Source organism: Parambassis ranga, chromosome 3 (genome assembly GCF_900634625.1).
Source record: "Parambassis ranga chromosome 3, fParRan2.1, whole genome shotgun sequence".
Lineage (NCBI taxonomy): Eukaryota > Metazoa > Chordata > Actinopteri > Ambassidae > Parambassis > Parambassis ranga.
The window spans coordinates 19,560,218-19,585,804 of NC_041024.1; the positions used below are offsets into that span (position 1 = coordinate 19,560,218).

The 25,587-nt window shown below is 40.7% G+C and overlaps 1 protein-coding gene across 3 annotated transcripts in view; it reads right to left on the minus strand.

Annotated features, from left to right (window-relative positions):
* Window positions 1–25,587, minus strand: part of mdga1 (MAM domain containing glycosylphosphatidylinositol anchor 1) — a 133,757-nt gene that overhangs the window by 75,324 nt on the left and 32,846 nt on the right. For all 3 annotated transcript variants that reach the window (XM_028402468.1, XM_028402469.1, XM_028402467.1), the window contains exons 3-4: window positions 19,981–20,120; window positions 2,870–3,044 (exon numbers count right to left, since the gene is read on the minus strand). In XM_028402468.1, the coding sequence (XP_028258269.1) occupies window positions 2,870–3,044; window positions 19,981–20,120 (315 nt within the window). The remainder of the gene's footprint in view (window positions 1–2,869; window positions 3,045–19,980; window positions 20,121–25,587) is intronic.

Below are 25,587 nucleotides of genomic sequence, written 5' to 3' on the forward strand. Positions count from 1 at the left end.
AAAGTTCAGGTTTTGCTATACTGCAATGTATTCAGCTGAGATCAATCGCCATTATTTTTCCTGAACATGCTGTTGAGCTTTTTGTGAAAAGGTCAAGTGTCCCTTAAGTAACTGCAGTCTGACCTGTATGTCTAACAGACAAGATCCAGGTCAGTATTCATGCAGTGTGTGTGTTTGTCTGACTTTTAGAATTGCTCTCAAATTGCATGTTTTGAGAAAATGAAATGTATTTGCATCGTTTCTATTTCCACACATCGCCCCCTCCACATCCATGCTTGAACTACTCCCTATTTCTCATGTGCCAGCTCTGTAACAGATATGGACATTTCATGTGTGCTGTCTTCCTTTTGTTTATATTTAACATCATATCACAAACTATTTACTTTTGTTTGTTGTTGAAATACCCTAAAATATATGTATCTCACATTATCTGAGCTTTTATTGTGAAACTGGGCTGTGACTCGAACGTATTGTTTTTCCTCATTTAATTTGCTTCTTATCTTTAGATTAATATGCATAGCATGCATAGATTCTTCCATTTGTGGAAAGAATTCAGTGGTCTTATTAGATGACCTCTACAGCATTCAGGCTACATCTCTGGGGATTTTACCATCACTTCAACACTTAAGCCTTGCAGGTTGCTACTTTTTCCTTCTCGTCCTCTGTCTGTTGCTCCCTCCCTGTCACAACCCTTCTTTCCTCTTCTCCTAATCATCCTTTCCCTTCTCTCTCCATCTAACTAACTCACTCTCTCTCTCTCTCTTTCCCTGGTAGCCTGGGCTAATTGTTACATCGTTTTGGTACTAAAGTCGCCCTGTGTAGGAAGCGTGGCTGATCGCCGCTGGGTCTAAAGCAGCATGGGGGAAGGGGAATTGAACAAGCATTGGCCGTCAGAGCTGGTTAGCTTTACAGAGCTCCTGTCACAACTACACTTACAATGCAACCTGTTTACTACCCAAGCTCACTGCAATTACCAGCTCCCCAGCAGGGGCCGAGCTAGCGCCTGGGGAGAACTAACACTATCAGCAGAAAGGGGGGCGTAAGACGGAGGGAGCCCCATTAAGAGGCTGAGGCAGGTTGGTGGCTAAGTGACAAATCCTAGAGGGACATGCACGGTGAGAGCAAGTGTGTGTATGTGTGTAGATGTGTGGATGCTTGTAAGTAATGGGGTAAAATAACTAGGTTTTAAAGATTTGAATCTGAGCAGACAGTCTGCACAAAACAGGAGGAGAGTGAATTTAGCAAATGAAAGGCAGTTAATGGATGTTCAGTGTTATAGGGCCCTTGGAAAACCAGCCTTTTTCTATTAGTCTATAAACCCCCCATTAAAATGATTGAATCAATGAGGGAAGGAACTATTTACCCAATAAGCAGTTGTAATAAATATGCAGGGATTTTTAGGGTGCCAGGAATGAAAGAAGTATATAATAGTATTGATGTACTGGGTATGCGGTTGCATGTGACCAACCTGTCGCTATGACCTGGCCCCTGACTCACAGGGACAGTGGGGCAGTGAAACAAGCAGCAGCACGGGACCCCTACAACACAAAGCTGCTTCTCAACTGTCACCTGTTGATATGAACCCGTCGATGACAATGATGGCAATACAAACAACAAAAAAAGCTGTGCAGTTATATTGTAATCTAATTGTCGGCAGACTGAATTTATAAATTTTTATAAATTATAATTTTATGAAATTGTAATGGGGCTGTTGACCTCAACACACTCTGAATAGTTTGAAGACGCTAACACATCCTTAACTGCATGAGAACATATTTTGAATGTATTTTTTTGAAATAAAAACTGATGATGGAACCTGAACCAAGGCCATGAAACATATTCATGCTATTTAATCAGTTACTGCAGCTACAGCATAACAAGCAGTTCTGGCATTTCATGGCCTTGCCCATTACTTCTTGTCTTCCTCCTACAATGTCAGTAGGCATTTCTTTTAATTTGATTGTGGCCAATTCTGAAAACATTGTGTATTTCTTAGCTACACTGCTGCAGAAAAAAAAAACCTTAAATGTTGACTGTCTCCATAGAAAATTACTGGATCAAGATAAAGGAGTCTCATAATAAAATCCTGCCGCTTTTGTATTACAAACAATAACAACATCCGTGTTGTAGAACTTCGGAGTACAGGGACGGGTCAAATAAAGCCTGAAGAAATCTCTTGATTATCAGCAGGTAATTTACATACAGTACTGAATGTTGCTGACAGAGAATCTAACAAAGCTGAAACACTGAGGATGTATCAGCTAACAATTAACAACCAGATTTAATGGTTCTTACTTTTCCCCTTCTCCCCCTTTTTAGAGTCCATGGGGACATTGGTTAGTTGAGAAACAGTTGGTTAGGGAGCCCGTACTGCCTGGACTAACTGTTACAAAAATCTTGATATGTCCCACAGACTTCACTTTTTTCCCAAGAGTATCTGACAAAAAAATTCTTTGTTTCATATTACCCATATTAGTCTTTTGGTGGAGTAAACCAAATCTGTAGCATTATTCCCGTGCATCATCCAAAGACTAAACCAATGACAAACAATGACATTGTGACAGTTTTTAATGTGTCGCACCGTCCCATAATGCCCTTCCCTGACACTATCTCCCCTCCCTCCTAATCCTCCTACTGTGCTTTTCATCCTCTCCACCATAACTCATCAGATACTCTTGGACACCATTCCCACCTGAAATCTCATCATCCATCCAATCAGTCCTCCATCTTTTATCCTGCAATCTTTTCATCTCACCCCATCTTGGTCTTCTCTAACAGTGGGAATGGCAGCAGTGAAAGTCAGCTGTGGTGTAGAAGTGGAAGGAGTTTTTTTTTTTTTTTTTTTTCCTCTTTCTCCCTGCCCACTTACACTGCACATCTACGCGGATGGACTTGATGGCAGCCACCCCCACCCCGTTGTCGGCCTTGCAGTAGTAGCGACCCCCCTGCACCCTCAGGATGCCTTCGATACGTAGCGTCTCGTTGTAGATGGATGTTTCCTGGAACTTGTCGGAGGCACTGCCGGCCGTCTTTGTCCACCGTACCTGAAGGGGATTGGGGGGAGGGGAGAAGTTGTTGAAAAGACAAAGATCCTGTGAGTTGTACTGAAGGACAAAATCAGTCAAGTGTAATGAAAGGACAGGGTGAAAGGCTATGAAAGACACTTTTTGACATTTTAGGTTCACAAGGACAGAAAATACACCCACATTGATATATCTGTGCAAAAACAAAAGTCGATTTTTATGCAACAGTGGGAAATGGATGGTAATGGTGGCATTCTATCAAATCTTAACACAGTGAAATGAGTCACAGGCAGCTCTTTGATACAGCACTTTATAAATATTGATCACAGCAATAAGTTGAAAAGCACTGAATAAGTTTGTCACATGAGAGGTTATAGTGTAACCCCCCCCCCCCCCAATAAAAAAAAAAGGTTGACAATAATGTTAAAAGAATTACGGTAACATTTAATATTTTGAGATAAAAGAGTTGAGCTTCGCTGTGAGCGGTTGAAATGCACATTAACTACAAGCAGCAAATTAGTTGACAAAAAGAGAGTCCATTAGGAAGACTGACAGAACAGTCTGAATTTCAGGTCATTAAATTGTCTAGATAGCTGATCAAAATTATAAATGCAGTTATATTTTTTTCCTGTGGTGATAAAAATCTGTCTGCCCCATAGAGTGGAAGTTAATGATGCTAAGCGCTGTACTCATGGTGTCCATGATGCTCAGACCACTAAGAGTTTTGACAAACTCTATATGGCTTTTTCACGCTTCAATTATCCCATCAAGCCAGGGGAACGTCGCATGGTCGACAGCTACATGATACGGAATAATCAAATGCACAAGTACACACACACACACACACACACATATTTAAGTGATACATAAAAGCCTGTAAACTCATCAGCACTTGAATGTCAGTCTCTGGTGTGTGTGTGTGTGTCTGCACCACATGTGCACAGTCCATTAATCCCTATTAACCCTTCGGTCTTATCAACCTCACCAAAACTATCAACCATGTCCCGTTGAGGAGGTCAGAGAGGATAATAGGCAAAAGTCACTGATATGGCTTGTGTTTGTGTGCACGCATTAAAGTGTGTCTGTGTGTAGAAGTGTGTATTTCCTTTGTATGTCTGTGTTACTGTATATGCACGGTATTAGAGGACATACTCCTGCATGTGAGTGTGTGTGTGTGTTGATTAGAAAGCAGGTTATATGGATTAGCAGATTATCAGGGTCTGTGTAAATGCTCCCTGTCTGTTTACTCAGCTCTGTTTGTGGGAGGGATTTGAAGGAGGCAGGTTGCCATTGATCACACCAGCCAAGGTGAGCAATGAACCGGACCCTGTCTCTCCACGGTTTAGTGACTCCAGTTTGCATGGATGCATGTGTGTGTGGTGTGTGTGTGTTTGTGTGTGTGTTTGTGGACCGTTGAGAGAGACACAAAGCAGGGAGCGAGTGAAAGTGAGCATGAAGTGTGCATCTGTGCTCTCTTTGCTTTTATCCTTCCTATTCATGATTAAAAGATGAGTGAAAATCTTACAAATTATGGACATTTTGTTTGCTACAGATTTAGAGAGGGAGCATTTTAGAGTTATTCATAGGATTACAGTTGAGGAGCATTAAGATTAGGCTCAAGTTAAGCAGAATTGTAATGACAAGATTATGTGATAAGGGTTTGGGGAAGTCTTTTTTGATCTGTATCTGATGACATTATGAGTTCTGAACATGAAATCAGGATCATGTATTGCACTAAAATAAAGTCAGTGGAAGTGGAGGCTTCATGTGAAGGTACAATACCAACACTATAAAGTAAAACACATTCTGAAACAGTAGGAATACCAGTGTGAGTGAGAAATACTATAGGTGTATTTGAGAGTCACTGCATATTTAAGGGAGATTCTTTTTTTCAACATGTGAGAGCAAGTAAGAATAGGGAATGTGAGGGAATGATATATACAGTATCGCTGGCAGCCGTGTGATGGGGAGAGAAAAAAGTGCATCACACTGGGAGTTGCTCCACCATGGCAGATGAAGCAAAATAGAGAGAGGTGATATTGCGAATAAAGGGGATATTGTGTGCGATGCAGATGACAGCCAGGCGGCAGAGGAGCCTTTATCTGCCTGTGACACCAGCAGCTTAAAACCATCACCTGCGCTCTCTTAGTCTGACCTCTTTCACCCTCCCTCCACACTTCTTTCTTCCTTCAATAGATGTCTGAGGCTGCTCCTTTTTTCCCCTGCTCAGGTCCTGATGGATTGGTCTGGATATCTTTCTCAGTCCTTTTTCTCTCCCTCATCTTATCCATGTGTGGGCACTTTTTTTTTTCTACAACGTACTTTATTTCTTTACAGGAAAGCCAAACACTTGCTTGTCATCAGATCTTGTGCCTAAATACACACAAACACACACAAATCCCCCTAGAGGTTTTTCCCCTACACACATGCTGAGAGATAAAGATGCATTTGTTGAGTCAGAGGCTTTTGTAATAATAGCTCTTACATTTGTTTAGAGGAATAATGTGAAAGGAAGTTTTGGTGTCCCCGGGGATCCAGCTCCACATGAAATGCAGCAGGTTTTGTTTCAGTGTTATGCTGGAGATCTGAACGCTCTAAGACACAGATGTTTCAACAGGAGAACAGAAACCGTACAGAGAAAAGAACAGCCTTGTCAGAGCACTGTGGGAGGAAGTTAGGGACCATTCCGTGTTTATGTTTCTATAGGAGGGTGAGTCTAATGGAAAACCATTAGGCACTATTCAAACTGTGGTTATTGAACGTAACACTAAAACACTGACCAGTTACTGCTTATTAGTATTTAGGAGCCACATGCTGCATGACCATTACTTCCAATAACTCCATTTGCACAACACTTATGCACTGTTGTAACTCCCTTCAGTCATATTACATCATCAAATTTTACTTTACAGCCTTTTGTTTGCAATGTTGAGAAGGTTCTGTGAGAAACGGGTCTTTCCACTGACACTACAGTCACTTCTATTAGCACATTAGCATCACTCCTTCCCAGCAGTGATCTCAATGCTGCAAAGATGTTTTTTTAGTATGTTGTTGTGGAATCTACCGTGGACTCCTGCTGTTTATGTGAATCAAACAAACAAACTGCATTGCTATTGTCAAACATGTTGCAACCTGACAAACAAGTCACCTCACAGCATCAGAAGCCACAGATTGGGTCCTGGTTCAGCTTGAAATAGTTACATCTGTGCTAATGTAGAGAGAAAGTGAAAAAGACATCAGGCACTAATTATGCATGATTGAAACAGCATGGATATTGGCAGTTTGGGTGAAGAAGAGCACTGTAGAGAAGAGGGCTAATGTGTGTCAACTGTACTGACAGGTCAGTGGCCTGCAGCTGTCTGAATCGCTGATCTCTGTCCTGTTCTCTTTTCCATGCTTGTGTGTGCTCTCTGTCTCTGCTTCTTTTAGGCCTTCTCTGGGTCAAGTTGTTTTTCTTTAATATGTAGATGCACTCTAATCTTTCTCACACACTCACACACACATCCCTCTGCTGATCTGTCTCTGAGCCTTTACTTCACTCCTCAGACTGACACATCACATAGGATCAACAGGATCCAGCAGACATGGTCCAATGGCTGTCAGGCTCCTTTGCCCTGCTGTCCGAACTGGAAACTGTCAACACAACACAGCAATACATGAGAGGCCTAAATACTGAATTAGCATTTAGCCTGGAATAAAGTGGTTCCAATGGTGCTTCGTATCCCTCCTTATTCAGGACAGCATTGACAAATTACAAAATCAAAAACAAACTAGACAGGTCATCGCAGGTGTCTCTTATGCTTACCGTCAGTAACACTCATTGATTTGTAAATGCTAACCTGTCTATATTCAGTAATTTCCCATCAGAACAATCACAAAGAATAGGCACAGAATGTACTGCTCTGAAGGTTAAAGCCTTCCTTGTTTGACATCGCTGTGAGCAGTGCTTGAAAGGTTTTCCCCCTTCTCTGTACAACAGCTGCTTCCTGGTGTGTTACAGAGTTTGAATCCTTTGTATTCCCTCCCAGTAACTCAGAGAGATCCTGCTAGGCCTGCCTTCTACAATTTTACTAACGCTTTTCTTAATGTAACGCCAGCGGAGTTGACGATACAGTGCTTTATCCATCCAACTGGCTCACTTACCGTGAATAGGCTTAAGATGGTAATCCTGTTATCGGGGAATACTACTTGGCACAGATGCAGGCCCACACACACACACACACACTTATACAGGCACTGAGACATACACAAATGCACAAGCACAGAGGATGCAACATCTGAACCGGAGAGTGGGAGAGGAAAAGAAAAGTAGCAGAGATGACAGTATAGAGAAACAGTGCAGGTTGACACCACCAGCTTGAACTGATGAACGTTAATCGTCCTCATATGGCATGCTTTACAAACAATGGCTAAACTGAAGTGACACAGTGCAAGAAGGGAGGGAGGGAGGAGTCTGAAAAGAACGAATAAATGAGCGGAGACAACAGTGAGTGACAAATATAATTTCAAGCATCATCGAGTGAGGGAGGTTATTTTGCTGGTGCAGGGCATCAGGTGGTAAACAAACCACAAATAGTAAGAGTCCTGATAGCTGATAGACAAAATAATTAAACTGCTTTTGGGCAATTTCAGATCTGATATAGTCAGATATTTAAGTGACCTCTTTAAGTGCAGAAAACACTAAGCCTTTCACATACATCTCTTTTAGTAAGGTCCACTTATTATTGCTATTATTATGAGTTATTATTGTGAGTTGTTGTTACTGTTATTTCATATTATGGTCACAATCTGCCGATACTGACGTCTTGCTGATAATGTGCATCCCTAAAAATAAGCAGTTGGACGAGACAAATGCTTGTCTTAGCATTTTCATTATTCATTCTCCTCTTACTAATGAGCTTTTTATACAAACAGCGTTACATATTATCAATAAGCTTGTCATTAAGCTCATATGCATCTTCTGTTTGTTGCGTCCCAAATAATTGTGTGCTTTGCCAAAAAGATTCTTCAGGTACATCTTCTGCCCCTCAGTGCAGAGATCAGACTGAAAAAACAAGTTCAATAAAAACTGAGTCATTGATATTGAACACGGCACCCCTTTCCCTAACCTTGTCATACAATATGAATGCCTTTATCGTTCTTTTTGCCTCTGTAACATGAGACCGAGGCTGTGATAAAATTACAGTACGAATAGGAATCATTAGAATTTACAATAATGCCATGATCTTTGCAAGAGAATGAATATTACATTTCTGTGCTCATGAAGTCCTTTTACACTGATGCTTCCCTTTAAAAGACACAAGTATATTTAGCAAATCCACTTTCTTTCTGGTGTTAAAAAGAAACTTGCATCACTCAGAAGTGTTTCAAATGTTTGTTTAGAACTTGCTTGACCATCAGATGGTGTGAATCAGTGCAGAGCAAACAGTGGCAGGCAGAATCAGCAGACACAGGCAGCTCTTTCTAAAGTGTCAACAACCATCAGCTGCAGTGTCAGCCGCCACCGTACACGCTCTGCCCATGTTGGATGTGTTAGTTGTAATGAGCAATAGCTAATTACACATGCAAAGCAAGGGATGGGGAAATCTGAGCTCTCACTCTCTTTCCTTGAGTGCGGTGATGTCATTGCTGATCAGCTCATATAAGGCTGCTGAGAAAGGAGAAATGTGAGGAAGGATACGTGTAGGAATTTAAAAAAAGGCCTGACATTTACCTAGTGTGTGTATTAAAGCCAGATTATTATCAGCAAAAGATGAAGGAGGGGTCAGGTTTTATCCCAGTTATGTGCAGGACATCGCCATGGCAGCAATGAAACAAAAGTCTTGTTGCAAGCTGGAAAAGACCTTGTGTCTATTTTAAGCTCTGATCTTTTCCAAGACCTCACCAAACAGAGAGTGTGAATGAAAGTAAAGTGACAGAGAATGATCTATTTTATAACACTGCTCAAAAATTCCACACTGCCTTCTCCTTTCATTCATTCATTACAAGAGTAAAACTGATCGGTTCAACTTCAAAGAAACGTTAATTCGAATAAAGCATAAAACTTCCTAAGAGCATACAAATCTGTCTCTCTCTATGTCTGTCTCTGTCTAGCCTCTTTTTTATATTATGCCTGTGTTCCTTCTGTAGTTTCATTTTAGCTTGTGCACAAAGACACACAGACATTTAGACCTTATCATTTATTATTTTTAGCCTCAGAGAAGGGCTTGTCTACAAAGTACAATGTGTTACCACGGCAGCAGACACTCCAGAGACACTCAAACATACAGACAAGGTATAGAGGAATCCAGCACTTCTAGCTACATCACACACTCTTCTTTTGTTGAGATCTAATTTGATTTGTCTTTCTTCTTCTTGTTTTTCACTGTCTCAAGCAGTCCCCACACTGGTGCAAAAAAAGAGCTTGGTCCTGTGAGGTTACGCTTTTGTTCTCAAACAAATGTAAAAAGGTCATGTGACATCTAGATAGGTATTTTAAACATGTCTGTCATGCAAACAAGGGACTGCAGCGAGTGTAACATGTAGGGTAACAATGCAGCAATGGTTCTAATTTAATTTAATTAAAAAACATACTGTTTATAACAGCAGAACCTATTGATTTTGGCGCTAAACCATTTAATGCTTTATAAACCAACAGTAGCATTTTAAAATTGATTCCTTGACGCACAGGAAGCCAGTGTGCAAAGATGTCGGAACTGAAATGATGGTATCCACTTTACTGGTCTTAGTCAGGACTCCAGCCGCAGCTTTTTTCATTAGTGTTGGCCAGAAATGAACCAACAATTAGTTCTGGCTGGCATTTCACATTTTAGTTTAATAAAAATCAGGTTTTCACTGGTAACAAACAGCCTCCATGGAAAAGCCATACGCTCCTGCCTCCCACTCTGTTACCAAGTAGCAGTAGTAGTAGTAGTATTACTAGCAGAGAAGAGATAATTGTTCATTGTTAACAGCTAAAATTGTTTGATATTAAAATGTGAAACTACTTTAAAAACTCTAACAAAAAAACACAGTGCCTGATATAATATTTGAAAAACAAAGAATCCAGAAAATGATCATTGGTTGCAGTCTTTCAATAGAGTGTAGATGTTAAGCCAAAACTATGTAGATATATGATTTGATTTTTGAGTGATCTGCTCCAGATTGATGACAACTACACTCTTTGAAGGTACAAAGTGAAGCCTTCACTATTTGTACTGTGTTGTAAATCATTTCTTTTTTAAATTTAGAAGTTTGGCATTTTTCTCTCATCATGCGATAACACATAATGACATACTGAAAGCATTTTTTGGAATATTTTGCAAATTTATTCAAGACTGAAATCTCTTAGATAGATTAGATAACCAGAGCTGGAAGGGTTATTGTTCTGGAAGGAAGCCTTTAGAAAGTGTAACAGAGTTTCTGGAGTTCTCTGCAGAGATGGATAAACCTGCCAGAAGGACGATCATCTCAGCTGCACTTCAGGCCAGCAGGTAGGCTAAATGAAGCCACTCCTGAATAAATGGCAACTGACAGTCTGCTTGGAGTTTGCCAAACTGCACTTAAAGGAATCACAGAGAAGGAACAAAAAAGAAACCTTCTCAAGTCTGATTAAACAAACCCTAAACTCACTCTAAGGGGACTCTAAACTGAGGCCGGATCACCTTTCAGCCTTACAACTACCCGACCTGTCTGTACCTCTGCAGTTCAACAACAGATCAACTTTTCAAAACACTGAATGCCAAACAATGCTTATGTGTGCAGCACAGAGGATTTTCTCTCATCAAGTAATTTGCTCGCCCCGTTGTCTTGACCCTTTATTAATTCATATTTAGGAGCATCATTTGCAGAGTGAATGTTGAAATACAGTGTCCCACAAATTCTGCATGTCATACCCTGTCTGGCTGTTATCATTTCTTCTTTCCAACCATATCCTCCTCTTTTTATTTACCACCTGCCCTGTGAATATCTTTTCTCTAACTTTTATCTTATCACAATCTTCTCTTTCTTCTATCATCTTCCTCTCTGTGTTGCCTCTTCATCCACTTAGGGGTCAAGCAGTGACCTTGTTTGCGTCTAGGTCGTGTTCCCGCTGAGTGCCTGTGCAGCCTCGTGCTGCCACCTGATCGGCCTTGCTTTCAGCCTCACTATCGATTGCCTTCCACTCACCCCTCAAGGACGGAAATCCAAACCCGTATTCCAGACCGCAGGCTTCATCTCCCTCCCTCCATTCCTCCCTCTTCCCCACTTCTTTTCTTTTCTCTCCCTCACTTTTCTCATCTATAGCACTCTCCACCTTTTCCTCGTATAGAATTCATCACACACACACTGATGCAAGTCTCAAGGTTGCAATGACCAGCAGACCCATGAATAAATAATAAGGAGGTAGGAATCACTTTCAGAAAAACCATTTACTCTCCTATTGTGTTCTTGAAGAAGCCATGAGAGCGTGTGTGTGTGCCCTGTGTGTGTGTGTGTAAAGCTTTGTGAGTCAGACTACAGTGCTTTGTTAACTAAAAGCCCCGCTGTCCCCGGAGTTAACTTGAGTGATGCTACAAGCACCTTGTAGGTGACCTCTAACACTAAGGGTTTTTCTTGTGTGGACACTTTGATTTTCTTTGAGGACTGTTAAAATATTCAGGGTACAGGCAGCTGTTATTATGTCACTCTGTTGCCTACAGTCTTTAATCTTTATTGAAAGGTTATAATGGTCATGTTTCATAAAAAAAAGAAACATCTCACTTTGAGCCAGCAGTTTTGTTTCTTACCAACCACAGTTTACACAAAATATACTCTTTCCCAAACTGAGCTGCTAACTGTTTGTGACTTGATGTATGGCTTTGTTGGATTTGATCTGTAGTGTAAAGAAGATAGAGAGAGCCTAAAATAAACAGAGAAAAAAAGGGGTAAAGAAATTAGTAGAGCTAGACTGGGGGAAAGGTCGGTTCAGAGAAGACTATAACGATGGGGATGAAAAAAAGAGCAGAGAGGAGAAAGATGTGGAGAGCAAATGATTTGTGGTGAGTGAAAAAAGACAAAGAGACAGAGCCAGAGACCGGGACCATATGAGGGGAACGACTGCAGCAAAAAGAGGTAGAAAGAAAGAGAGAGACAGAGAGAGAGAGAGAAATGATTAGATTTTTCTCCCCTCTGTATGGATCAGGGCAAAAGCCCCGTTTTCATTCCAATCTAGCTCAGGCAAAAGTAAACAATCAGTCTTGATAAAGAATTGGATAAATCCTCAATCAGACTCATTCTCAGTAAAGCAGCTATTTATTGGGCTGGCCTCACATGGCTAAATTGGATCCTCCTTCATCTCAGAGGAGGTGAAGAGAGAGCAAAAGAGTAAAAGTAGAGGGAAAAGTCTCCATTATCTCACTATGAGGAGGAGAATAAAGTTTTTTTTTTTTTTTAACCAACAAAATGGTCCTTGCATTAATAAATAATACACAGTATAAAAAGCTTTAATGCATTTAGGCTGAAAATGTAGAAAAACCTCTGCCAATCAGCCCTCATACATCATATTCTTATAATCTTAAATAGAGCCATCAAAATGTGGGACATGAGCAGCTGCCTCCCAAAGCCAGAACCCAGAGACAGATAAAAGATTCTCAACTGCTATGAAAAAGCTTATCTGATTAATAAAACATTAAGCTCTGATGTTTTAACGGGTGAGTGTGGTCCGCTATGCAGCGAGTGTGTTTATCAATAAATGAATTAAAATGTTGTCAGCACAGATTTGTAAGTGTATTGTGTCTTTGAAGGGTGAGTACAGAGAGCATTATGAGGACATTTGCACTGGAGTGGAGTGCAGCCATAAATAATAACAAAGCTGCCAGAACTCTTGAACATCTTGCATGGATGCCAACACCTAGAGGCCAATACAAACTTCTCACAGCAAGGGCGGGAAAAGAAGTTCTCTCCATAGCTTTTTAAATGCTGTATTTATCTACTTCTGCATCCAAAAGGTGGTTTAACCTTGGATAAAAAGTGTTCTTTCCACACTGCAGACTATATGTAGAGTAATTCATATAAAGAGTATATTACATGTACAGGATTAAATAATAATGTAGTATCATTATGCTTCCTGGTTTGATTTTTTTTTATTCCAAATGTTGTGAAAAAGCGAAAAACATACTGAGAGATGGAAAAATCTTCATGACAAAAGAAAAACACAGAAACCACACACTGTGCATTTGCAGAGCCAGGATTTTGTGTCTGTGCAAAGAAGAGGAGGAATGAAAAGCTATAAGGATGGATGAAGGAGAAGCCGAGGTGACAAGGATCAGGTTATCAATACGGCCAATGGAGTGCAGTGGAAACTCTGTAAGCCCAATGGGACACAATGCAGAATGCTGCAGTGTGCTACTCCAGCAGAACACACTGGGACAGAGGTCAGCACACTGTTTATTTCTACTGGCGCAAGCTAATAATCCTAAGCATTTTATTGTCATTGTGTGTGATTTCAAAGACACCGCATGACACTAATACACTGTATACACCTGTTCAGCCCCTGATGATCATCAGCAGGTGCACAGACCTCTATAGAAGCAGACATTTGGGCAGTTTGCTGCTCTGGAGCATTCAGGTGTGTGTTAACAAAATGCAGAGAGTTAGCGCATTAATCTGGAAAGGCTTATAAAACCATTTCAAACTATTTAGAATTCAACATTCTACAGTGAGAAAGATTATTTACAGGTGGAAAACCTTGTAGCTCTTCCTAGGAGTTGACGTCCCCTTTATCTCGGAGCACACCCCGAGTGCACCCCGAAGCCACGCCTCCCAATCACATGGACATGCATTACCTGAAGACGAGCTGAGGTCTGTGACTTCGGCCATCATGAACGTACCTCTCTGGTGCCCGCAGAGCAGGAAGAGAGTGACAACCAGCCAATACTCCACGCAGGGTCCACGCGGAGGATTGGCTGATGTTTTTAGCGTTTTATATAGTGTTTTCCACAGATGATTAATATTAATTAATAATAATATAATAATATTAGGGTTAGGGTTAGGGTTAGGGTTAGGGTTAGGGTTAGTATTAATGCGAAACTGTCGAACTCATTGGTCAAAGAGAAGTTGAGAGAAGAATGAAATCTCCTACCCTACCTTTAATGTCTGATTAACATTAATCATAACATTAATCTAAAGCAGGAATACTTGCACAGTAAAAATGCTGAATGACTGTTTTTATTAGCAGCCTCTGTGTTTACTTGATGCCCACAGTCTGCCTCATGACACACAGACCTGTCCATAGCTGCTTCTAAGTACATTTCAAGGATGTCTGTACTGAAAATGTACATTTTAATTTCAAGATGATTATTTTACCCTTTGCAATGGAAATCAAATATATGCATTCAGTGCATGAGTACTTATACTTTTAAGACTTAAAAGTAAGTACCTTAAGACTTTTACTTTTATTTGTACTTTTACTTTTACTCCCTCCTCCACTGCTGAAAACACAGCATTTCAGCAGAAACACCTCATACTCACTGTCAAGCATGACAGTGGAGGGCTAATGATTTGGACTTGTTTTGCAGCCAAAGGCCTGGGCACCATGCACTCATTGATCCAATCATGACTCAACCTAGACCTCAACTCAAGACCAGACCTCAACTCCATCTCCATTGAAATGCTTTGCATAAGCAAATGCTCAACAACATCAATGAACTAAAGCAATGTCATTAGGAAGAAGTCCTCCACAATGATGTGAGAGACTGGTAGTTAAACAGGAAACCATTACTTCAAGTTATTGCTGTTAAATGTGGATCTGCAAGTTATTGAATCATGGGGGGGTACTTTGTACTGTGTTTGAGTGTTTTCAGTTGTTTGTTCGTTCATTTGTTTGTTTGTTTGTTTTTTGCCACAGGAGCAGAATCAGAATCTGAAATGGAAAAGACTTGAGACACTGAGGGAGTTGTGTGATCAAAGTGGGATTCCATATAACCTACAACTGTAAATTCCATGCTCCTTCTTTATTATAATGATCATAACGATCATTGTATAATCTGTCCTTGTTTCTCTGGTGTCACTATAATCTTTCATCGTTTGATTTTGTTTATATTGACCTTACACTGTTCAATCCTGCTCTTATTACCTCATCTGTCTTTTACCCCTGTCTTCCGCCTACCCATGTATACACATGTATGTGTGTGTGTGTGTGTGTGCATGCGTGCATGTCAATTTGATGGTGCTTTTAAACACATGGTCCTCTTCCATGTTTGGAACTTTTGATTGCTTTCCACTGTCTACATGTTTTGATTATTTCCCAACTTTTTGTAATTACACTCAACAAAAATATAAACGCAACACTTTTGTTTTTGCTCCCATGTTTCATGAGATGGACTTGAAGATCTAAACTTCATTCCAGATACACAATATTACCATTCCTCTCAAACATTGTTCACAAATCTGTCTAAATGTGTGATAGTGAGCACTTCTGCTTTGCTGAGATAATCCATCCCACCTCACAGGTGTGCCACATCAAGATGCTGATCTGACATCATGATTAGTGCACAGGTGTACCTCAAACTGCCCACAATAAAAGGCCACCCTGAAATGTGCAGTTTTGTCTCACAGCAAAATGCCACAGATGCCACAAGCATTGAGGGAGCGTGCAATTGGCATGCTGACCGCAGGAATGTCAACCAGATCTGTTGCTCGTGCATTGAATGTTCATTTCTCCACCATAAGCCGTCTCCAAAGGCGTTTCAGAGAATATGGCAGTACATCCAACCAGCCTCACAACCGCAGACCACGAGTAACCACACCAGCCCAGGACCTCCACATCCAGCAGGTTCACCTCCGAGATCGTCTGAGACCAGCCACTCAGACAGCTGCTGAAACAATTGGTTTGCATAACCAAACAATTTCTGCACAAACTGTCAGAAACCGTCTCAGGGAAGCTCAACTGCATGCTCGTCGTCCTCATCGGGGTCTTAACCTGACTCCAGATCGTCGCCGTAACAGACTTGAGTGGGCAAATGCTCATATTCGATGGCGTCTAGCACGTTGGAGAGGTGTTCTCTTCACGGATGAATCTCGGTTTACATTGTTCAGGGCAGATGGCAGACAGCGTGTGTGGCGTCGTGTGGGTGAGCGCTTTGCTGATGTCAATGTTGTGGATCGAGTGGCCCATGGTGGTGGTGGGGTCATGGTATGGGCAGGCATCTGTTATGGACGAAGAACACAGGTGCATTTTATTGATGGCATTTTGAATGCACAGAGATACCGTGATGAGATCCTGAGGCCCATTGTTGTGCCATACATCCATGAACATCACCTCATGTTTCAGCAAGATAATGCACGGCCCCATGTTGCAAGGATCTGTACACAATTCTTGGAAGCTGAAAATGTCCCAGTTCTTGCATGGCCAGCATACTCACCGGACATGTCACCCATTGAACATGTTTGGGATGTGCTTGACCGGCGTATACGACAGCGTGCACCAGTTCCCACTAATATCCAGCAACTTCGCACAGCCATTGAAGAGGAGTGGACCAACATTCCACAGGCCACAATAGACAATCTGATAAACTCTATGCGAAGAAGATGTGTTGCACTGCATGAGGCAAATGGTGGTCACACAAGATACTGACTGGTTCTGAGTCCCCAGACCGCCAATAAAGCAGAAACAAAATGCACATTTCAGGGTGGCCTTTTATTGTGGGCAGTTTGAGGTACACCTGTGCACTAATCATGATGTCAGATCAGCATCTTGATGTGGCACACCTGTGAGGTGGGATGGATTATCTCAGCAAAGCAGAAGTGCTCACTATCACACATTTAGACAGATTTGTGAACAATGTTTGAGAGGAATGGTAATATTGTGTATCTGGAATGAAGTTTAGATCTTCAAGTCCATCTCATGAAACATGGGAGCAAAAACAAAAGTGTTGCGTTTATATTTTTGTTGAGTGTAATACAGAAAATGTTTAGTTCAGTCCAACGTGGAGCAACAACAGATTGTTAATGTCTAGTCTGACAGAGATAAATCAATCTGTGTCATGCTGAAGATGAGAATCTTGCTGAGGTTGAGGTTATTCGTGGTTACAGTGTAATCTTGAAGAGGACTTTAAACGAGCATGACTTCTCCATGCACATTTTCTAAATTATGGCTACAAAATGGCATGTCATACATTTCATGTTCACAAAATGTGTCTGCAGTGACAATTCTGACAGGATGACCACTACCACTCCAATAGGAGAACATGCCCAGCACCAAAACGCTTTCACTTAAAGTTTTTCACTTAATTGTGTTTTTCCAGAGTGGAGTTATATCAATGTTATTAACTAACATCATTCTCCTGACCTGGAGCAGGCATGGGAGCACATACAAGCACTTTCAGTGTTTGTGGTTGAAAATTATAGTGTTCCTTCATAATATTGATCATATACCAGCCATTGGGTGTGCATCATCTCTCTTTCAGCTCTGCTTTAAACCCTTTCAAGTTATAATACAGTTGATCTTTGTTGGTTTCAAATGTCATCTTGACTGGGGTATTATTCTGGGGCGTGGGTTGTGATTATGTTTTTGAATCTGTGAGGCAATGTATATACATATTTTAGTCGTGGAGATATCATGTGAATGATTTAATCAAGATATGTTGTTTCTACCTCCATTTTTTATGTCTGAGGGCACGAGGAAATGTTTTTTTTTTCCACTGCTGCAACTCTAACAGAGCCTGTTATCTGTTCCTTTGTTTCCGACTGCCTTTGTGTGTTAGTGTCTACATATACATTTTTCTCACTGACAGACACAAACACAAACATGAGCACACAACCACTGGCACACACATTCACTCAACCAATGTCTCTTTGCCAGAGGCAGTGTAAGTCTTGTTTGCTCACAGACCATATATATTTTATATTCTGACAATGTGACCAAAGTGATCATTATTCAAAATACACTCCCACCTCCGACCCAAGGAACAAGCAATCACTGACGCAATTTCCTACATCTTTAAACCGCTCCAGGGGTGTAGTTTGTGTTTTTCAGAGTATGTTTTGTATAAATATTATTATTCAGGCGCAAGTGAAAATAAAAGTTTTATTAAAAGTTGTATTTGTTTTTTTGGGCGAACGTCCTGTACAACTGTGCATGTGTGTGTGTGTTGCCTAAAGAGTATGAGATGGATGGATCAAATGAGAGACGAATGACAGCAGTTAGTGTATAGGGAGCAGTGTGTAATTAAATATTGCAACTTTTTTTGCATCTGCAGAGTAACACATACACACACACACACGTAGTAGAACACAGAAGAAAACAAGGCCTAGACACACGCACTGTTTTATTCATGCTGATGTGATGCCAGTGGACATGCACCCGTGAGGAACACTGCTTTTCTCACCTCACACACTCCCACACAAATACACACAACACACACAGCCCCTCCGCAGTCACCTCAATTCATTTTACATCTAGCACTCGAAGCCAGCACACAACACAGAGACAGAGAGAGACACACACACAGAGAGAGAGAGAGAGACACAGACACATAGGGAGAGAGAGAGACACACACACACACACACACACACACTCACACACACACACACACACACACACACACACACACACACAGAGACCCTGGTCCAAAATGTCTTGCTGGAGTTCAACCCAGGAAACCAGATGTGTCCAGCACAGGCTGAGTGTGTGTGTGTTTGTGTGTGTGTTAGTGAGTATATTTTTGTCTATTTTTTTCCCACACATATTAATGTTATACAGGTGTAGTACATTAAGATTTACACATGTGACAGCTAATATGTTTTCATATATTTATCTAAGAATTAGAATATTCATAATATTTAATAATATTTTCATATAATTGGGTTTACTCCAAGCGCCGCATGTCTAACCCTGTCTCAGTTGTTGTATAATAGCATTTCTGCATTTCTTCTTCTTCACTTCTTCCTAATGTAACTTAAAAGGGCAGAAGGAAAATCAGCGGTGCACTGAAGTAGATAATTGCATACTGTGATTTATCATATACTAATTATTTATTAATTTAATACGTTGTATCATTGTCGTGTAGTATAATTTTATAAATTGAAGACCTGCACTGTTAGCCTTGCTAAAGACAAGTGTTGTGATTAAATTATAACAGTTTACAGCACAGAGCACATTCATCCAGTCACTCGTTTTGTGGGATTAAACCAATGACCTTTACGTCACTAAACATATTATCTAGATAAGTGCTTCCAACCAACTAAAAAGAAAGAAGGATTCGGGACAGAGCCAGCTGGTTTCAGCACTGAGCCCAGAGCAGAGAAGCCAGGGTTTGGTTTTAGTTAATGCCTCTGGTGAGTAAAGTAAGATATTGTGTGACTCAGAACAAAACAAACATAAGCCCACTGACACTATAAACATGAGTAATGACTCATGGATACATCATATAGTTTATGCTAGCCAGTAGTGGGCATGTTTTGTGATGCTAATCATGGAATGCATCCACGCTGCCTGCAGGCTTTTCAGTCACCAGCATATTATGACCCAGAGCTTTTTGCATGGAAATAGACACACCATGTAAACAAAGTTAGATTTTAGCAGATTTATGGAGGTGTTCAGGCATTATAACAACATCAGCAGCTTGATAAGACCTTGGGCTTTTGCATATCTGTGTCAGGAAAATGGGACTCATATAAACACAAAGGAATTAGCTGAAAGAGTCTGAGACCTACTCTGGCAATCAGCTAGATGAGTAGAATATATTCTCAAAGTATCTGGTAAAAAAAGTGGAGTATGAGGGCTGGAATGTAGGAATTATAAATTTAATGATGCCAATTTGACTAATCGATTACATGTTTTTTTTCTGAAAGCCAAAGACAACAACATATTTAGTCCTTTTATAGCTGTTTTTCTATGCTGCTAGTTTGTATGAGTTACTATCACTGAAGTGTCCTTGAGCTGGAGTTTCAGAACCTACGTTCGCACTCAGTCGAAGTGTAGTTATATATGAGCTCAGCAGGGGCTGTAGGAGCTTACCTGTGGTCGCGGGTGTCCTTTAACAATACACTGAAGCACCAGTGTGTCTCCTTCTTTGATGGTGTAGATTCTCTCACTGATGTTATCATCCTTGACGTTACATGCTGCGCCGGAGTGCACGATCTGGGCGTTGGCTGGAGCTGTGAATAAAAGGATGGACACACACACACACACGCGCACACACACGCATACATCAAGTAGCCATGCAAACATACGCATATACACACAGAGACACAAAAAGAGAGGAAGAGAAAGTGTTACATATTTAGCAATATCTCTGCAGCAGGAAAATAAAAAGGTCATGGTCTTGTGGGCGCATGTGTAATACTAGTGCTAGTATTGATGACTCAGATAAATAAATATATCACATTACTCCTGCATCTGCATGAACGAAGCCTTTTACAAAAAATGCTGAAGTGCTACATGTGTCGGAGTCTGTCGAGATGCAGTCACTTATTTGAAAACTGAAACGTCGGAGCAGCGTTAGAAGGTCGAAAGGCAGATTCGTGTCTCACCAGTTGTATCAGTGGTGGAAAAATACTGAATCATAGCTGTGTGATAGCAACAAACGAAGTTAATTGCATGTAGCATATTACAAAAAAGGTCTCATAAAAGTCCCTACACTATTTATATTGTTATTATTATTAATATTGCTTAATATTGTACAATTAACAGTACAGAAATGTATTGTTATTTTGACCCAAAGATAAAAAAAAGGTCCCATTTTACAACACTATGGAAAATACAGGCTGTGATGGCTACAGCAGAAATAATGGATGATAGATGCATGATGGAAGCTCTCCGGGCTGGCGACAACTACAATATCTGAGTCTGCACAGCGCTGACCCATGTGGAGGGCTGGCTCGCGTGCAAGTAGCCTCAGATGGCTTCACCTCCCCTATGATGAGGGGAGACAAGAGGGAGGAGGGGAGAGACAGAGACAGAGCGAGAGAAACAGCGGGTGAAGAAGAAAAGGCCAGAGAGGAGTGTGAAACCCCAGAGAGAGGCATGGGGGACAGGGCAGCACAATGATGTGATTAGCATCGATTCACAGGGAGAACAAATCTTCACTGTGCTCTACAACTGTTATCATTGAACAGACAGGAAGAAAGTAGGCGGCCTGTTCACCTTAAACTTCAACTCGATCAGACATAACAACACTTGGCGCAATCTGCAGCCAGAAATCAAGTTCAAAATAAAAGAAGGCTCTGAATCTGTCTCTGTGTGTTCTCTCTTGTGGAAACAAGCAGGAGGTGCTAATAGCTTAAGGTATTGTGACATAACGAATATGTCCACTTGCATTTGCACTTTTTTTTTCTACTTTTTTTTTTTTTTTAATCTTCGAAAAAATAGTTGTGAGAAACAGGCAAAAACAAAAAACTGCAATTCAGATTCAGTCTTGTGTCCAGCATTTTCCACTTGCTTCTGGCTGTGGCCTTAAGCTGGGCCGGTACATGCACTGTACTCTGTAGTCAAGCCATAATCTCTTCCACAGGCTGTCCAAGTAAAATAAAAAATAAAAAATAAGCCTTCTTGAATAAAAATGAAGATCATCTGAGAGACAAGTGAAAGTAATCCTGTCAGTCTTTCTGCTCAGCTCTCATTGTTTTGCTCTTACGTCCAGAATGTCTACAGAAGAATAGAAGACAGGTCGTGTCTGATTGTGTGAGTTCATGTTTCAAATTGTGTACTACAGAAATCACTGCGTGTCAATGAGACATTTGTGTTTGAGGGGTTTATCAAGTGAACAGTCAATTATTCACTTCACATATACAGGCGAACACACACACACAGACTGGGCAGCTCTGCTCTCTTGCAGCTCTGTCTATCTCTTGAGAAATGACTTAAAAGTGAAGATTATGATGAATAAGAAGCAGTTTTGTTTGTTGTTTGATGATATGTTCGATAATTTCAACGAATACTGCAATGAAACGAGAAGTCTCTTTGATGGCTTTTAACAGCACAAGACAAAAAAATAAGCAAAAGCAATGTGGGAGATGAGATCCTCTATTTTCTTAACTTGACTTTTCTAACAATTTCACAGTTGTTTTTTTTTCAGTGAGCTATTTGTTCCAATAACAAGCTGACTGTAACCTCTAGGCTACAAATCTGCAAATCTCTAACAAGCAATAGAAGAAAATGCTATCATTGCTAGCAAAAAAAGGCTAAAAACACAATGTGGGGTAATGAAGCTGCGCTCCTGAGGTGTGCTGCATGATCTTGTAACGATGGAGGGCTCATATAAATGGTGAATAATTGTTTCCTTACACCTTATTGGCGTGTCTGCATTAGTTTGCCTCTCTGGAGAGGGAGGGAGGTCGGACAGAGCGGCTCCTCTGTCTGCTCTCGCCTCCGGCAGCTTGGCTGCTTCAACTGTCTGATCGACTAAAGGAAAGGGAGGCTGCGAGAGAAGAGGAGGAGGTAAAAAGAAAAGAAAGATGTGGAGGAGAGAGAGGAAGGAGAGACAGGATGAGCAAAAAAAGAAAGAAGAAACCTGAGAAGAGACAAATTACTGTATCCAGAGATTTGATAAGTGAAATGAAAAGAGATCGATGGTAAAGGGCACATGAGGTGAAAACAGTGATAGAAGAAACAGGAAAAAATGGCATTAATCATAAGATATGGAATAAAACAGGCGAATGTCAAACAACTAGGGCTCAATAGGGGAAGAGATGTTCGATAGAGGAAGACTCCCAGGGCAGTGCAGACAAAGCAAAATGAAGGAATGATGCAAACCAAGCAAGAGGACTCCACATGTTACACCACGGAGGTAACGCAATCCTACTCTGGTCTCACACACAGCACAAATACACACAACCTGGCACAGAGTCAACAACTTACTGACCCAACAAGCCTGAAACTACAAGCTATAATTTAACCTGTTTCTAACTTCTGCAGGTTGCTTGATGAGACCAGTTAAAGACCAGGCCCTCCTCTGAACATGGCAGCTGCATGTCCTCTCCCTAGCATCTTTTAATCAGACCCACTAATATTCTGTGTGGCCTTCAACATAAAACAAGTCTATACAGCATGCAGTCACATTTACTAATATGTCCACACAGGCTTACAACCAGGAAACAACCCAAAACTGAGTTCCATGTGCAGGCTTTTGGCCTAAAGAGATTTTATGTAAAACAGGCTGTCTGCATCCTGGAAAGAAGGAATATGAGAACAGGGTTCACAGAGAGCCAGAAACAGGTCATACAGATGGCAGGGTGGAAGGAGATGCTGCAATAAGTAAATATCACGCACTTCCTCTGGCTCTCCATCACCATCGAAAGAATGTCTGCATGAATCTGTGAGAAACATTAACATTAGCGATGTTCGATGCTACTTTTTTACTCTTTTTGTACTCATTCTTAAGATTAAGAAACCTTTATTAGTCCCACAATAGGGAAATTGCATTGAGTACTCACAGTACTTGAGTACTCACTGATATCAAACGCGGTCATGTTTGGCTGAATAGAACATGATGTCACCATTTTCTGGGGAGGTGTAATAGTTTTTTTTTTTTTTTTGCCTTGAGTATTGGTGGCTGGTATCGGCAGCCTTTAACAAGTACCGATACTCTGAAATAACGTCAGTATCGGCCCGATACCAAGACCAGGTATCGGTACTTGGCCATCCCTAAGGGACAGATGACTGAATGATTCGCTCACTCTATGGATTGATGAAGCCAGGACCAGACCTATAGGAAAAGGGGCTTATTTGAAATTATCTGAAAGTGGTCCAACAAAGTATCATCAACAAGGAAAAAAAAATAAACCTCCCACATAAGGCCAAAGGTTTTTTGAGAATAGACACATGCTCAGGAATTATCAACACAAACACCATGACTGTGCTGTGTCCAGCTCAGGGGTGCATCAATTCAGTTAGTATGGAATCATCAGTCACAGAGTTGCTGCTTTGACAACAATCTATCTAACTCTGAGGATTCATCAATCAAAACTGTGCTGGCGGATGCTGATTGAAAATGTTGTCCATGCATTATTGGAAACTTTTCTGAGACATTCGATGCACATTAGTTGTAAGGGAAATATAACTATCGGCAAATGCCTCATCTGATTAATTGATTCGTCACCGCCTGCCATGTTTGTTTTTGTTAAGGGGACAGGACATCTCTCACTAAAACTAATGATGAGACAGGAGAGCTGGTGTCAAACCGCACTGACAGTTTGACAGAGTGCTGAGCAGCATGTGTGTGATTGTAGTTGAAAGAGTGAACGAGTGTGCACACTGGTGAAATGTGAGTGAGCATTCCCTGCGTGTGGTGTGTGTCTGCATGTACGTTCTACTGTATCCTGCCAGGAGGAATCCCACACAAATCCTGTTGAACACAAAGCCACGAGGGGCGTGATTGATATGCGTAGTTACTTTATGGGAGCAGCTCATGCATGCAGATGAGCTCCGTCTCAATTCACTTCATTCACAGGAGACTGTTTCGATGCCTTGGCCCTACCCCTGCCATCCCAAGCAGAAGGGAGGGAAAAGAAAGGGAAGGAAAGATGGGAGAAAGAGATAAGAGCTGCGGACAGTGTGTATCTGAGAGAAGAGTCACAAAATGTATTGATTAACCACAATTGAGGGAAGTGTTCATTTGACCCAAAGGAACACTAATCACACACACACATAGTTTTCCACACAGGCTTATGACCAAATGTCCAGTGACTCACACAACCTCAGCATTTTATCAGGATTCTTCTCTGCAGACAGGAGAGAGGAAGATCAAATGGTTGATGTCACGACCTCATCCTTTTCATTTTGGCTCGATTTGAGCTTTAGATATCAAAACGCATCAGGGACATTGATTTAACTTCTGACCTGACCACTAAATGACCGTTAGAAATGAAAGGACTAACCTTCAGTAACCTCTTGGATGCTTTCAATCAACTGTAAATTGCTGATTCTCTACGAATAAAATACATACAAAAAGAATAAATAGATTATATATTTTTATTTCCTCTGTACCACAAAATAGGTAAACAGATACCCCTTTCAAATGCGTATTATATAAAAATGTGTCATTTCATGTTGTTCAGTCTGCACCTGTATAATTACCAGCAAGATAACGTTTATGTAACCTGTAAATAAATGTCCGTTCACCTTTTTTATTTCCATTAGGACTGATTTAAAAGTTAAGGGAAAACATTTTTCCAATCTTCATTTGCATACACTTAAGTCCCTTCACATAACTTTACTGTGACACACACAAGACATGTTTATTTTCAGTGCAAATACAAAGTGCCAACACTTACAGTTTCTACTTACTTACTACTTACAGAACTAAAGTAATATATAGTTTCTACACCTATCATCTTAACTAATGTATGTATTGCAACAGAAATGAATAAATTACTAATCTATTAATTAATAGAGAAATTCAACACTACAGCTCAAAACCTTTAATGTCAATCTAGAGTGTAATTTAAATAATCATGTTTGCACTCCCTATATAGCGCGTGCTTGTCCATGTTGGCACAGATTAGTCTATATAAATGTGTGTGTCTGTGATGTTGTATATTTGTGAGCACAATGTATTTGACAGTCAACACCACACACAACCAAAGCCTCTTGATTAAACTTTCATTTACTTTATCCAAGCCAGTG